Source organism: Colobus angolensis, unplaced genomic scaffold, assembly GCF_000951035.1.
Source record: "Colobus angolensis palliatus isolate OR3802 unplaced genomic scaffold, Cang.pa_1.0 Scaffold152, whole genome shotgun sequence".
NCBI lineage: Eukaryota > Metazoa > Chordata > Mammalia > Primates > Cercopithecidae > Colobus > Colobus angolensis.
Genome location: NW_012114622.1, coordinates 4,961,084 through 4,977,677, shown reverse-complemented (window position 1 = coordinate 4,977,677; position 16,594 = coordinate 4,961,084). Strand labels below are relative to the sequence as shown.

The 16,594-nt window shown below is 34.6% G+C and overlaps 1 protein-coding gene across 2 annotated transcripts in view; it reads right to left on the bottom strand.

Annotated features, from left to right (window-relative positions):
* DNAJC24 (DnaJ (Hsp40) homolog, subfamily C, member 24) overlaps positions 1-16,594 on the bottom strand; it is a 64,413-nt gene that overhangs the window by 9,154 nt on the left and 38,665 nt on the right. For both annotated transcript variants that reach the window (XM_011936334.1, XM_011936335.1), the window contains exon 3: positions 9,069-9,207. In XM_011936334.1, the coding sequence (XP_011791724.1) occupies positions 9,069-9,207 (139 nt within the window). The remainder of the gene's footprint in view (positions 1-9,068; positions 9,208-16,594) is intronic.

The window sequence follows — 16,594 nt, the reverse complement described above, 5'->3', positions numbered from 1 at the left end:
TGTGCAACCCTTTCTATTATTCTACCTACCCAAAACAGTGGCTTTTTCAGTTTTATTACTATGTTTTCTTCATCTGTATGCATAGGAACTTTAGAGTAGCTACCTATTTCTTGGTTGAAAAGTTAGCTTAGACCATATCTCATGGGCAATACGAAAAGAGAATACACAAAAATGGTTAGTACCTTGCCCAAGAGTATATTAAAACACTTTCATATTCTGTGGCTGTTTAAACATCTGTATGTTGACCTAATTATTCAGTACCATGGGCACAAACAGCCCAGGTTCCTGTAGGGATTCTGGTTTTAAAAAACGAGTATCTGACAAAAAATATAACACACTGTATGATTACCTGTTACACAAAATGTAACTGGCAAAACTACCCTATGATGGGGGAAACGAGGAGCTAGTGGTTAACTGGAAGAAGTCATAAGAGGCTTTCTGGGTCAGATACCGTGACTCACGCCTGTAATCCCAGCACTTTGGGAGGCCGAGGCAGGTGGATCACCTGAGGTCAGGAGTTTGAGACCAGCCTGACCAATATGGTGAAACCCCATCTCTACTAAAAATACAAAAATTAGCCAGGCGTGGTGGTGTGCGCCTGTAGTCCTAGCTACTAGGGAGGCTGAGACGGGAGAAATGCTTGAACCCAGGAGGCAGAGGTTGCAGTGAGCTGAGATCGCACCATTGCACTCCAGCCTGGGTGACACAGTGAGACTCCATATCAAAAAACAAACAAAAAAACAAAACCAGAGGCTTTCTGGTTAAATGGGTGTGTTCACTGTGAAATCCATCAAGCTACACACTTAGATTTATGCACTTCTCTATAAGGATTAAATTTTTAAAAGTTTTAAAGGTAGTATGTTGAGACTCTAAGTGGCTACATTTTTAAATAGAAATAAGAAAAGGAGAAAGAAGAAACTCAAGAAGGTGTCTATTCTTTGAAAGGATGGTAATCTAACAATTTCTGAAAAAGGCTAGGGGTGATTAACTCAGGGGAAAATTGGATCCCTGGAGAACTGTATAATGAGCAGACGTGGTACACACAAGTAAAAGGTGAATCTAAATGTGGGCGGTGGGGGGTGACCAAGATCCTTTGTTGAGAGGCAGGTGTCCAGGGATGGGGCAACAGCAAATTCCCTCTCCTGAAACCCCACTGCAATTACAAAGAAGGAGCACAAACAAATCAATGTTTTTTTTCTTTTTAAACAATGATCTCTGCTTGTCCACCATTGTGGTTATAATTAAAAAACTTAATTCTTCCCCATCCTCTAAAGTAACTTACAGGAACCCTGTAATTAGCTTTAATAATTGTCTACTAATCAGGCATGGCATTTTCAAAACAGATAAGTTAGTTTTCTTTTGTAGTATTACATAAATATTTTTCTCTTGTAATAAAAAATTTTAATAGGTATCTAGAAAGGTAAATCCTGTCTCCTAAAGTTCCCCTGTTAACATGACACTACTAAAAGGCTTGAGAAAACATAAACTGATTTAGAGAGTGATTTAATTAAATGAACAGATCCAAGATATTAAATTTGGAATTTTTGATATAGAATGGTAGTAAGCATTTTGAAACAAAATACAGCCATTTGGAAATAAAAAGCATTGTCTAGCATGTGGTATACTCTTATAGTGAGTCCAATGATACTGAATGATTGCTGATTCTTTTGAAGTAAATGGGTTCAACTTTTTCTAAGGTATCTAGGAACATTAAGGTCTGTTCATACCCTGTGCTGTGCTCACAAGCTTAGCCAAATACGGAAACAAGAAAAACTTCCAAATCTATTTACAGAAGTCAGTACATTATAAAGAGAGGTTCTTGAGAAATCTAATGTTAAAATCAAATAATGTATGTGCTTACTTGAAAAAGAATCTTTCAACCTTTAGAAGTATAGGGCCTTCTGACCTTGTGTTCTATTGGATTTGTCTGACAACAAGAGGTGAAAGAATTCTGTGGTTCCATTGTCTCAACAGTGGGATCTAAGAAAACACTGGCAGGACTCATCAGAGAGGTTTATGAGCCTGCAATTCAAAGAGATTAAAAGGAAAATCTACGGAGATTCTTTCACACTGAAGAATAACATTAAATAACTATTAGCAGCTTGGTTCAGTAAAGCTTACTAGAGCTCTCGCTGGGTCATTCACAACTTTCTAAAAGAGGAAAGGTTTTTTTTCAGCTCCATTTGGGAATCAATAAATATTTTTTACTTCTTACAAGACAATGGAATTCCTGTCTTTTTAAGCTTCCTTCTAATGATAGTAAAATTTCTAAAACAACTCTTTGTTTCATGCCTAAATAATTACACATCCTAATCCCAGGAAACCTTTTCTATCTGTAGTTACAATTTAAAAAATAAAGTAAAAATAAAAAATAAATAACAGCAACAAAAAACTACAGGGGAGAGAAATTTAACTTTATTCATTATGGCAGAGATATTTCAAAGTCTCATTCAAACAGATACTGGCCAAAAGATCAAGTCCACCTGCAGCTCTGTCCATATTATTCATGTGTGGCAGTGCCACGTTATTCACATGAACACCACATCCCCACAATGCTCTCATTTAGCAATTAGTCCACTGTGTTTATTTTTATGCCATTTAAAGTGTTTAAAGTTTATTTCACACTTAAAGACATCGGTGTGTAAGTTAAAAATAAACAGCAGTTTTTCCTTTAGGTCTAATTCAGTATCTTGCTGTCTTAAAACCAAGTGATTTAATTTTAAACCATCACCTCATTCTTAAAGAACACTTCACTACACATAATTAAATTTTTTATGTAGGAAGTAACTTGAACATAATCAGTTTCCTTGTCTTTAACATGTCTCTGCTCTTGAAAAATTCTCTACCTTGATAAGAGATTGAGAAACAGGCAACATTTAATTTGAAGCCTGTTCTTTAAGTCATAAACCCTATAATCCTTTCCCAGATGAATCTGCAGAGTCATTAGTACAAGGCTTTCCACATTGAAGAAAAACTATAAACTTGGAACCTGATTATGAACTTGAATAACTGTGGAGCTTTTATAAACTGTAGGTAAACCCAGTGTTCACTGAAGGTACCAAATGAAACCCAGAAACTGATTTCCTTCTGCTTCACTAGAAAACACATAAAAGAGCAGCAGAAGTAGGTCTGGTCTCTTGTTCTGACCCTCAAATATCCCTCGTACGTGACTATCTGGAACTAGAAATAGTAGATTGTACACAACTCATACAAAACAGTGATTGAGAAAAAATGGCTTTGAATTCCCCTCGATCAACTACTTTATGTGACCTTAGTCAAATTACTAAACCTGAAAAACAGATATTCTCTGAAAAACAGATATTAATATCTTTCTCACAAGGTTGTTAAACAATGTTTAAAAGAACCACCACAGTTCTATTGCTTAATAAAAATGACAGTTACTTTTAAACTACTTTATCTCTCAGTGTTTGTGTCGAACTATCTATACCAGACCATACGAAAATGACTAAAAACCAATCCATTATTAGTAGGAGAAAAATACCTCAAGTACCACAGTGTAGGAAAGCAACTCTTGACTTTGGATTTATAAGTGTTGAAGTCTGATGTACTTTGCTATTGTATGACTCATTTTTATCAAAGTCACAGCCTATATAATTATTCAGTCGTTCCAAAATATCAAACATAGAACCAAATGATAGGAACCAGATGAAAGAAAGTTCAAAATAATTCTGTGGTTTTAGTTCAGAGGGCACAAATGGTGATGGATTAGAACACCAGAAGGCTCTGGTGGGTGGTAGGGAGTTGGGGGTAGGGGAGATGGAAGGACCTAAGTTGAACCTTGAACAAAGAATAAGAATCAGAACAGGAGGGTGGTTCTGATTAATAACAAACAGTATAAACAGATGTGTCTGGGAGCCCCTAAATGGACCAGGGGACAAAATTCACAATAGGTTTGAAATACGTAATAAGTCGGAAAAAATAGCAGGGACAAGCTTTAAAAGCTTCTGTCCCATTTAAATTCCAGGTGAATGGGTAGGTGTTATTTTGGGAGGGTGTAGAGTTATAAATGTTCTTAAATAGAGGTGTGAGAATAAAGAAAGCTGCTAGATCAATCAAAATGTAAAGTACTGTGGGAGAAGGCAGTCATAGAGAACGGAAGGCCAATTAGCGGCTATGGAAATAATCTGGGTATGTTTTATAATCTGGGGATGGACTACTGTGGTAGCTGTGGGAATAAAAGCTCACACAGGGGAAACAACATTGAAAAAGAACAAATGTCAACTGCCATTTCTGATTCATTGACTGTAACTGAAGCAAAGTAGAAGTAAACAGAGTGTAATATGAAACCAAGGTTGAGGAAAAAATACGAAAGGTGACTCGGTCAGTCTTGATTTTGGACCCACTGATTTCAATTAGGTCAAGTAACTAAGTGGAAGTTGGGAGAGAGGTTAAATTGGAAACAAAACTTCCTAAAATCTTAGACTTCTCCATTATTAAATCAGAACTCTCAAGTCTGTTCAAGTGTCCCAGAATAATAACTATAATCTTGCCCATAGGTTTCTATAGCATTATTTGAAAGTAGCCAAACTTTTACTCAAAACCAATGAAAAATGATCCTAAAATACATTTTCATTGCACAAACAGTTATTTGCATTCAAGTAAAAGTAGCAAGTAGTGTGAGTAGTCATCATGCAACAAGTAAGTTGGGGCGAGGGAACCTGCACAGAAAGTTTTATCTATACTGTCTTCTCCCACTCAAGATAAAGCCAGTCCCCAACTGTCGAGATGGATTTTCTGCATCATTTCACATACTTATTTTTCTCAGAAACGGTCACCAAAAAAACATACCCCGTGATGCTTATCTTCCACATTTTACCTGAAGCAAATTTTTACAACCAATTTTGAAATTCCTAAAATCAAATGGAAATATTATGACCATAAATGGACCCTAATCTCACTAATTCAAGTATTCTGTAAGGGTTAGCTTTAGGACACAATTTCACAAATATCCACTGGCCTTAAGTTATTATTCCTAACAGTTAACCAAAATTTATATTATCTACATATTTCCCTCTTATGGAGTTTCTATAACAGTAACATGCTTTTCAGGAAGGGTTCTTGAGTTTAAGAAATTACATGTTGATTTATCTGACACATGTTGGTGGGGTTTTAAGATATGTTCCTCATTTGTTTTAAGATTTGCTTATCTTCCATTCCATTTATTTGCTTATCTTTCCAAATATTTATTGTAATAAAGGGATGGAGTAAATTGTGTAATACAAACCAGAAATGACCTCTTGTATCTACCTAAGCAGAACAGTTGATTAGCTTTGAGCACAGGCACACTCACTTTACAATATCTGGCCCAATCCCCTCTGAGCCACGCTGTTTTGGGTATCCAATTATGTAGAGTGAAGGTTCCACCTTACCAAAATAATTCACTAACGGAGTACTAAGATATATCCTAATATAAAATAATGTATCAGCAAGGATTCCAAACACAATCTATTCTTTTAAACATTATTTAATCGATTAACTGTATTTGAAGGTTTGCTACTCTTCAGATCACAGAGAAGTACTTAACTCATAAGCTGTGTCACTCTATAGAGCCACTAAGACATCAGGGATCTGTGACTTTCACATTACAAAGCTATTGAATCATGACAACCATTATTTTCCCATGATATAATTCTGATGTGTTTTTAATGTGCTTAATATATAAGAAACTCCCCACAAGATTTAAAAAGGCAATGAAATCTACTCAACAGGTATTATTCATGTGAACATTTTATAAATCCTGAAAGGGTTTTCCAAAGTGCTCATCTGGTTGAAATGCAAAGCCTAATCTTGAATAACTACATGTCTTTCTGGGGAACACTGGAAGCAGCCTTTGGAGGCATCCTCAGAAGCAATAAGGTAAATATGCCAACTAGAACTAATTGATTAAATTCACTAGTTAACATTACTTTCAAAATGTATAATCTCTGGGAACTAATTATTACTCATCTTTTTCTTAAATTTACTTTTCTTCAGCCTGCCCAACATTACCCTAAAATGTCAACTAAGCATATAGAAGTAGGAATGAAGGAGAAAAAAACATATGTGCAATACTTTAGGTTATCTGCCCTGGAGTATTACTTCTTCTTTATTGGAAAGAATACATTTGATCATTTCTTTTGAGAAGCAAAGAAATACGGTTGTCAAGTGTCCCTTTAAATTATCTTTTAGATAAATATGGCTGTGGGCAATATTGATGAGGCTTTCCTTAAGACAGAGCACCAACATGGAGCTGTGAAACATGAGAAAGCATTCAAGATCAGCTAATAAAGCATTTCCTACCTCCTTCCCAAGTATTACACAGCTCAATTTTATTTTACACTGCAAGTTAATGGTGGGCAGGAAACAAACATATTTAAAGCACACCCTATGAAAAGAAAGGTTTATAATGAACTATCACCACACGTAAAAAGAGTTCTGTATAACAAAGCTATTTCCATGTCTTCAGGGAGTGACACAGAAAAAAAGAGTGCTTTGACCTGGTTATAACAAACTCTCTCTCTCGGTAACCTATCCTGGTCTTTAACAAATTATTACTCTCAAAGGTTTTGCTTCCAGCAAACCTAAATCCTCACTGTTAGAGAAGTTCATTTCCTTTTTTTTTGAGGAGTCATTTTACTGAAGCTGAGTCAAGAAGAAAAAAATTAATAACAGTATTCAAAAGAAATAACAATATGAAAGTAGGTTTATTGCAAGAGTTTTGAAAAATAGCTCTGGTATGAAAGGCTTAAAAATAGCAATTATATTTGGATACTCTTCTTACCTAAACAGTAAGTCAATCTCTATTTAAAATTGAAACAAAGTCATCTCAGTATCTGGAGCCTCTGGTAAAGGAGGAAATACTTAGTACTTAAATCTGAGGTACTAAAGTGTTATGAAAAGCTGTCCTTCTAGAACAGCTAAATTCAGTAATATGCTGCCTGAAAAACTTGCAGAGCAAACTGATATTGTATAAATTCCAAACTATTTATCTGAATCATGAATCAGGTCCAACTCTCACAGTATTTAGTTTGTCTAAACTTCATTGTGACCTCATCTATGACCTACAGGAGTACCCTGTGACACAGCAGGCCACAGGTGCTTCCATTAAGAGCTTAAAAGTAGGACTCAAAGCTCAAAAGAAATCCACAGTTCTAAGGACCTTTCGAAGACAATGAAAAAGTCATTAATATGGTGATTATTTGTCTTCTGACATCTCTCAAACCTTCCTTCATGCAATTTTATGCTCACTTTTCCTGGTTTCCTATTTCTTTCTGTTTCTGGCCTACCCCACCCTGTAGCTTCTTGAGAAAATATTTTTATGATTCGTGATCCCTCCCTACCTCTTTCTCTTTAGAAAGCAGGCTTCTAGTCAACTTCAATAGTACATAGGCTGTGGAGTGGCAAAAATGTAGAGTGACATTGAAAGTATATACCCTATACTCTTTAGGGTACAATGTTGTGTGAATTATTCTTATCTCAAGCAAACTGGCACCCGATATACTAGAGACTAGTAAAGATGTGCAAAAACACATGAAAGAATCATCATCTCCAGTAGAGCGTAGTGGCTTTAGGAACATACATTTCTAACACACAACACATTCACGTGCATGAGTTTCAATTCTTCCATAGAAATTACGTGAACCAAGTTTAAAAAGACACCTATGGGTAGAACTTATCATCAAATGAAGCCATTTCTACATTCTTTTGCAAGAAGTACAAACACACTTAAAAAATAAATACATTAGACAGATGCTGATTATGCACCCAGCAAAAGCAGAAGCCAATATTCAAGCCATTTTTGAAAATTAATCCAAATTATTTGCAAAGGTATACTCATCAGGTTCTTAATATTTAAGAAAAAATTAAGCTCATCAGTCTTTTAAAAAGTAGTATGGCCTGAAAGCTGATTAGTACTATAAATAAGTCACTCTTACAAACAAATACTCCAGTACATAAACAGTTCAAGTCTTTCCACACAAAAGTATCACACACAGCCTTTAAGAAACGATTTTTTTTGGTAGAAATCCCTCTGAAAATAAATAGGGATGTCTTGCAAATGTCACTGGCTTCATCTTATAATGCTGTGTTTTAAAAATAAAGGTTTGCTTCTCAAATCAAATTTTGATAACCTTAGTGCTAACAAAGCCTCAAAATCATCTTGTGAGATCTGATGGTGTGCTACTGTAGGGCATGGGAGGGGATTCAATAAGCAACTACAGAGACAGTCAGCTTTTATCAACACATCCTAGTCAGTGCTGAGCCTGATGTGCTATTGGAGAGAGCGATTGAGTGTTTTCCCCTCGGGCTGTAACTGATTATTGACTCCTCCCATTAGCATGTGGAGTGCATATTGAAGGTTCAAACACAAGGCTGAGGGACTCCTGTCCCTAGGCTAGTGCTGAAAGACAGCCTATCACTTTGTGTAACTGCAGTCCATGTGTGACAAACCTGACCTACATTTCTCTTTCTTTCTCACAACAGCTTGTCACTGTTTTAAGAAGCTATTTTCTAAAAAGCATAAAAGAAATGACTTTTAAAATTGCTTAGGTAATCTGCATTCCTAAAATATCATTTATACCAATCCTAAGGAATAGTTTATCCTTAAGATAATCATGAAACTCAGCCTAAAATGAGCTCAAAGATAGCAGGGTACTTTATTATGTCATCTTATATATAGTATCTTCATTTGGATTGTCATTTATACTGTATAGTCTTCAAAGTACTATAATTAAAATAGTAATCCATACATATTTATTTTAATAAAAAGAAGTTTTTATACACATAAAGCATATTAATTAGGAATGTGTAATTAAATAGTTTTCAAATGTAAAATAATAAATAGCTTTCAAGGCTTCACAAGAAGCCACATCCTAGTAGTTTTCTTAACTTCTCAATGGATATACAATAATCACTGCTAATAATAGGGCATAATTAAAAACAGTGATGGAGGGGAGGAATAAAGGCAATAACACTTGGAGCAAATGCTGGAAAATGCTCCCCAGGAATGACTGCAGAGTGTGCTTCTAAGAGTTGCTGATGTGCTGTGGTTCCTCAACACAAGTACCTACCACACCGCTGCAAGTCATACTCTCTTTTTGTCTCTTCATTTCCTAGAATTTTCCACGCTTGATCAATTTCGATGAACTTCTGTATACATTCCTCCACTCTTCCTGCTGATACATCTGTACTTTGTTTATCTGGATGATACTGCCAATCAAAAATAAGGGTGGGAGGGAGTGAGTAGAGAGAGCTGAGGGGGGTTACATTTAAAAAAAATTGTAAATCTGAGCTTTAGTTAAGAAGGTAATGAGAAGATGAAAACTAAATGCCAAGGCAATGAGACAACAGTGTTGGACACAGGAGAAACTGCCAGGTTAATTAGACCACTGGAGAAGCTATAAATCCACCAGTGACATGATCTGTCACAACGTGCAAAGACAGCATTTTCTGGATAATTTGTTCATGGAATCCTTGGTCTCGTGGACAATTTACCAAGAGAGGATGACTTAACACAAATAGCAACAGGTACGTGCAGATGAGCAGGACATGAAACAGGAAGAGCACGAACTAGGCAGAGTATGAAGCTTTCCTTACACAATGTGCTTACCTATAGACAGCATTATACAATGGACCACTAGGTCTTTCTTATGAAATTATACAATCATAATTTTAAATAAAAATATATCTAATTATAAACATGACAACTTTCACCTTCTTCCCCAGCCCTGAAGATTATAAAGTTATAAATCCCCAAGCATACATTTTTATTAAAAACTGGTTATTCTAGGCCAGATTTGTAAGAAATAACTTTAAAGAACTCAAACACTTAGATGTAAATTAATTCTTTAAAGAATCTTTCTTATGTGAATTTTCTAAAAAGTCTAAAAATTTTTGTTTTCAATATGCAGTAATTTCTTTATACTACTAGGTCAAAAACAGGAAGCTTTATGCCAATTCATAAATTCTCAAATGCTGATGTACACGTAGCTCACTAAGTAGTTATCCAGTAGGATCATTTCTTTTATCACTTCCCATATCTCCTTCCTTCCTTTTCTTCTGTGTTCTCTGTGATTCTCCCTTCTCTTTTCATCTAACAGTTCTGAAAGGATCAATATGTCATATGCTTTTCAGCAATCTCCCAACAAATGGGAAAAGATTATATAAATTTAGAGACATTTCAGTGAAACAATCTGGGGGTAACAATAGCACATATTCAGATATGTAAATTTTCTTACTTTCAAGTAAATAAGGAACTCCCAGCCTGTATGATGCTTACCGGGTTCTTCTGTGAAACCAAATATCAGAATAGCATTTGCTGTGCTAGAGAGAATCCTTAGTGGTGTGTAGAAGTTCATCATGAAAATGAATCTATCGTTAAAAGATAGTATTTATCCAATAATTACTTTGACAGTTTTATACTTTAATTTCAAAAAGTCAACTTAGGAATGTCCTTTTGATGTAGAATAGTTTTTTTTTTAAATGTCTTACTCTTTTTTCCAAGTTTTTACCAATAAAACAGGTAAATAACCATATGTACATTTCATGACTCATCGGTGTGGTTGGTTCATATATTCCTCAATTAATGGTACAATAATTTCAATTATTTCATTGACTGCCTTGCAGACATTATCAGGAGCACAAAAAAAATTGCAAGTACCATGTCATTTATTATCTAAATTGCTAAGGCCAAAGTCACTCAGTAAGTTGTGTCAAGTACCATGAAGCAAAATGACTTCAATTCTCAATCTAGAATTTGTAAAGTATGTAAGTTTTAATTAAATCACAGACTATTTTAAAAATAGATTCATTTTCATGATGAACTTCTCCACACTGTTGAAGATGCTCTCTAGCACAGCAAACGCTATTGTGGCATTTGGTTACACAGAAGAACCTGGTAAACATTATATAGGCTGGGAGAAAGATTCTAGAGCAAACAACGAGGATTAGGCTTCCATTTTCCCTTTGGCAAACTACTTCTCTTCCTATTAAATCTATCAGTTATCAACATTTAGATATTTAAACTAATATAAGTACTGAAGAAAAGGAAACTAAGGTTCTATTGTTTCATCTTCTTTACCCATGATTTATTAAATGATGCTTATAAAAGTTATTTCTATACTGAGGTTTTGGCAATCTCTAAAGTTGGGATATTCAAGCAATATCCCTAAGCCAAAGTGGAGTTGGCTGCATTAAAGTTCTCTAGCTGACCCATTCCTCTAACACTACACGAAGATTTGTCTAACAAGCTTAGTATAACTAAATGTTATTATATGTAACATATTCAAATAAGCCATGATACATTTATGATACATTTACATGAGAAAACTTTTAATTTCAGTATGTCACAAGCATTAAGGCCCTGGAGAACTTGTTCTAAATTTGTAGCTATAGAGTAGGAGTAAAGATCAAAAGGTAGGTAATTTCTCATGGGCCAATAAAGGAAGTCCACTTGGTACAATGAATAGAAGAGGTTAGGCCTGATCATGTACAAGTCTAACCAAGAAAGCCCTATAAAACCAGGAATTAATTCCTGGATGCCCTAAACTAAAAAATAATACTAAATTTTATTATGAGTCACAAATCAGCTCAATGATAGTGAAAGTACAATTCAATCTCTTTCCCTAATTTGGTATTTTTCTGATTAGTAACTGATACAACGGGCTCACCATCTGAGGCTTTAAGTCTATTCAGATTCCATGACATTTATTTAATGGGTACACTCCATTAAAAAATTGCAAATAGAGCAAGAAAATAAGTATATAATTTGGGATGCTTTAAAGCCTTAGTCCAATGTGTTTTGACAGCAACTTTCAGAGCAAAGTGAAGGTCTAAGAAAAGGAATAACTGTCTGTGGTAGGCTGATAATGGCCCCCAAATATATCAAGTCCCAGTATCTGGTACCTGTAAATGTTACTTTATTTGGAAAAAGGGAGTTCACAGATATGATTACATTGTAGTTCATGAAATGGGAAGATTTTGCTGGATTATCTGGTTGGACCCTAAATGTATTCAAAGTGTTCTTAGAAGAAAGAGGCAGAGAGAGAGCTGACACACAGAAGAGAAGGTGATGTCAAGATAGTGCATAGAGAGGTCTAAAATGCTGCCCTTGAAGACTGGAGTGAAGTGGCCACAAGCCAAGGAATGCCTGCAGCCTCCAGAAGCTGGAAAAGACAAGCAATGGATTCTCCATCAGATCCTCCAGAGGGAGTGCAGTGCTGCCAACACTTTGAACTCAGCCTGGTTATAATTATTTTGGACTTCTCCAGAACTATAAAAGAATAAATATTTGAAACCACCCAAGTTTCTGATAGTTTGCTTTTACACCTGTGAGAAATTAAAACCCAGTCCAAATATATCTATGATTTACAATTGGAATGTAAGACACTAGAATGTGTTAAGAAGTTGTTTTAATTACAAGGGTTACTCATAAAACGGTGTCATTACACACATTCTTAAAAATACGAAATTTTTCTCTATTGCCAATGGGAAAACAAGCCCCTCATCCTAGGTTTAAAGGGTTTCTGATCTCAAAGTGTATGTTAATTTTGTTCCTACTATTTCTAAATCTGAGCTATCCTGTGGGAGGGAGGTAGACTCATTATCACCCTAAAAGACCACATTCATTTATCTTCTGTTATCAAATCTTATTTCTTGCCCTTAACTTCTTTTACTCCCCACTAGCCAAAAACCTTCCTACTCTTGAGAGCCCAAAGCTAGTCCCAATTCATTCATTCACTTATCAAATAAAAGACAGATGTAATCTAAAGCACTGTGTATTCTAGGGGCTTACTATCTAATTAAGGAACCAGAAACAGCCATTAAAAAAAAAAAAAAAAAAAAAGCATGGACTTCCTTATAGTCTCAAAAAATGCCAGCTGAATCAAACAGGGAGCTCTGAGGACAACAACATTCATCAATCAAGTAGAGAGAATCCTGATACTCCTTAATTAACAGAATAGGTATGTTATAAATTTAATGTTGCAAAGTGTATTTATTTTAACTGACTTCCATGTTCTTTCAGTACTAAACTGAAATGCATTTTGCTGGAGTTGAAAAACTTAAGTGTCTTGGAAGCAACAGACTCAAAATTAACAAATCAGCAAATCTTGCAACAAACAGAGAAGAAAATTTTAAGAAATTATCATTAACAACAGCACAAAAAATGCTTTGGATAAGCCAAATAGAGTATATATAAGACTTCTACACTGAGAAGCACAAAGCACCACTAAGAGAAATCAAATGCCTAAACAAATGGAAGAAGTAACATGTTCATGGATGGGAAGCTGCTTGTCCATTTTCCCTAAACTGATATATAATGCAATCCCTATCAAAATTTCAGCAGTAATCAACACTGTAGTACCTGCATAAAGCATAAAGATAGCCGAGAAACAGACCATACATATATGGTCAATTGACTTTCAACAAAGCTGCTAGAGCAACTCAATGAGGAAAGGAAAGGATGTAACAAATGGTTTCTAAACAACTGGATATCCTTGTGGGGAAAAAAAATAACCTCAATCCCTCTTAGTCCATAAACCAAAATTAATTCAGAATGAATTATACATGTAAAAGTAATCCATAAAGGTAACGCAAGGGAATATCTTTGCCGCTTAGGGTAGGCAAAGAGTGCTTTGACAGAAAATAAAAAGCATAAACTGTATAACACAAAATTTATAAACTGAACATCGAATTTTAAAACTTTCTGCTCATCAAAGATACCACTAAGAAAATGAATAAACAAGCCATAGACTGGGAGAAAATAGTGGCTGCATATGTTTCTAACAAAGGACTTGTATCAGAATACATGAATAAAACCTATAAATCAATGATTAAAAGACAAAACTAATTAAAAACCAGATGAATAAAATTGAACAGATACTTTTTCAAAGAAAACTGATGAACAATGTGTACATGAACTTTTTTATTAATTAGGAAATAAACTTTTTTATTAGTTATTAGGAAAATGCAAATTAAAATCACATTGAGATATTATTACATACCTAAAAGAATGGCTAAAATAAAAATGACTGGGTGGGTGTGGTGGCTCATGCCTGTAATCCCAGCACTTTGCGAGGCCAAGGCAGGCAGATCACCTGAGGTCAGGAATTTGAGACTAGCTTGGCCAACATGGTGAAACTCAGTCTTTACTAAAAATACAAAAATTAGCCAGGTGTGGTGGCACGCACCTGTAGTCCCAGCTACCCAGGAGGCAGAGGCACAAGAATTGCTTGGGTAGAGGTTGCAGTGAGTGGAAATCGTGCCACTGCACTCCAGCCTGAGGGACAGAGCAAGCCTCTGTCTCAAAAAAAAAAAAGAGAGAGAAGAAAAAAGAAAAAAAAATACTGATAACACCAAGTGTTGATAAGATATGAAATAACCAGAATTCTCATATACTGCTGACAGGAAACAATTTGGCAATTGCTTATAAAGTTACATATACATCTACTCTATGATCAATAAAAATGAAAATCACAAATCCACAAAAAGATTCATAAAAGAATAGATTAACAGTCTTATTTGTAACAGTCTTATTAAAACACTGGAACCATAAATGTCTATCAACTGCAGAATAGGTAAATACATTTTATTAAATCCATAGAAAATAAATATTACTCAACAATTTAAAAAGAACAAATCATGACACAACATAAATGAAAATCTAGAATATTTGTTAAGTAAAAGAAGAAAGAATAAAAAGTACATACTGTATGATTACATGAACATGAAATCCCAATTTAGGTACATTTAATCTGTGGTGATAGAAACCAGAAACTCGGTTTCCAGGTGAGAATAGGTAGTGGAAATTATGAAAGAGGGGCATGAGGGAACTTGCTGGAGGAACAGAAATGTTCTATATCTTATTTGGGGTGGTGTTTACATGATATCAAACTCACCAAACTTAACACTTAAGATCTGTGCATTTTTCATTTTATGCTGACAATATCTCAATAGAAAAACATCTTCAGACATGTTTAAATTTTTTAAAAGGAATTTAGCAAATCTTTCTAAACCATAAAGGATAAATAAGGAATTTCTTCCAATATAAATAGAAAGATAAGTACAATAAAAAACACAGAAAATTAATGGAAAAATTAATATGAATTAGAGCAAAGCTTGAATTACACACTAGTTTATGGAAACTGTTTTATTCTTTCAAGCACATTTGCCAACTTTAATAACTTCAAAACATTTTAAAAGACTAAGCATTGCTGAGTAGAAACCCGAAGTGCATCCAAAATTAAAATACCATAAATGTCACAATATTAAAAATACTGAGAGTGATAGTATCTGTGTGATTCTTCATTATACAAAGACATCTATTTCCAAAATTTCAGTAAACTGCTATTTTACTACTCTGAAATGACTTGACACCTATAACTGTATGATCTAAGTAATTTCCTCAAATTTGGGGGAAACTTTTCAATTACATAAACTTAAATTCTTTAAATCACCCTATCATTCATTGAGAATAAGAAAAACTAACACAAAAGTAGATTCAGAAATTCTCTTGATACAAAAATAGGGGATCATACATGGTACTACAAAAGAAATACAGGAACTGACAAAATATTTCATCAGGATTGGTATGTGTTATCTGTTTTCTAACTGACTATTTCATGGATAAGTAACACTTTTAGTTATGAAATCTTAATTCTCATCAGCTGAGATTTTTTGGCAATGAGCTGTCCAATATGAAATATTTTATTTTGATTTCAAACACTCTCTACATATTAAGTCTAAGTGCTTTCTAAATTACTAATTCTAGAGTGACTGTCACAATGTGTCACCTCAGTGCTACTCAAAATGTGGTCCTCAGAACTGCAGCATCAGCATCATCAGAGAGCTTGTTACAAATATCAATTCTTGGGCCTCACCTCAAATCTTCAGAGGGAGGATTCCATAATCTGTGTTTCACCAAGCTCTCCAAGCAACTGTTACGCGTGCTAAAATTTGAGAAGCACACTGTTAGCCTTGACTGCTGAAAACATGGAATTCATGGGCAAGTCAGAAGATAAGTGCTTTGCAAAAATGTTCCTGTGACAGACGCGTCCTTCCAAGTACATACACCAAAAAGAGGGGAAAAAAATCCATTAACCTAGAACACCACAATGAAAACTACAACGTGTTTCAAGTCAAAAATTTTTTGACATTTGATACCTTCCATTCACTAATCATAAATGTCAACTTATTCATTCCATTGTTTGTACTAACACCATATGACGTCACAGATGAAGACACTGATGAAATCTGAAATCTGAACAATATGCCAGTGGTAGTTTAATCTGTTGACTTTTTTTTTTTTTTTTTAAAGAGAGGGGCATAATTTGTATCAGGCTTCACCTTAACACTAATGATGATATCCACTGATAAGTTTACACAGAAACAAATGTTTTTCAATTAAGAAATGAAGCATGTAAAATTATGAGAATAGCATCATACAATGCAGTGTGAAAATTCTACCAACTTCTAAAAGGTTTTAGTGAAAATTATATATATATAAAAAAAAAAAAAAAAATTTAAAAATTTATAGAAAACTTATAGCAAAAGTACTTTTAAAGTTGGAATAACAGGAAGCATGTATAATTATGAGCAT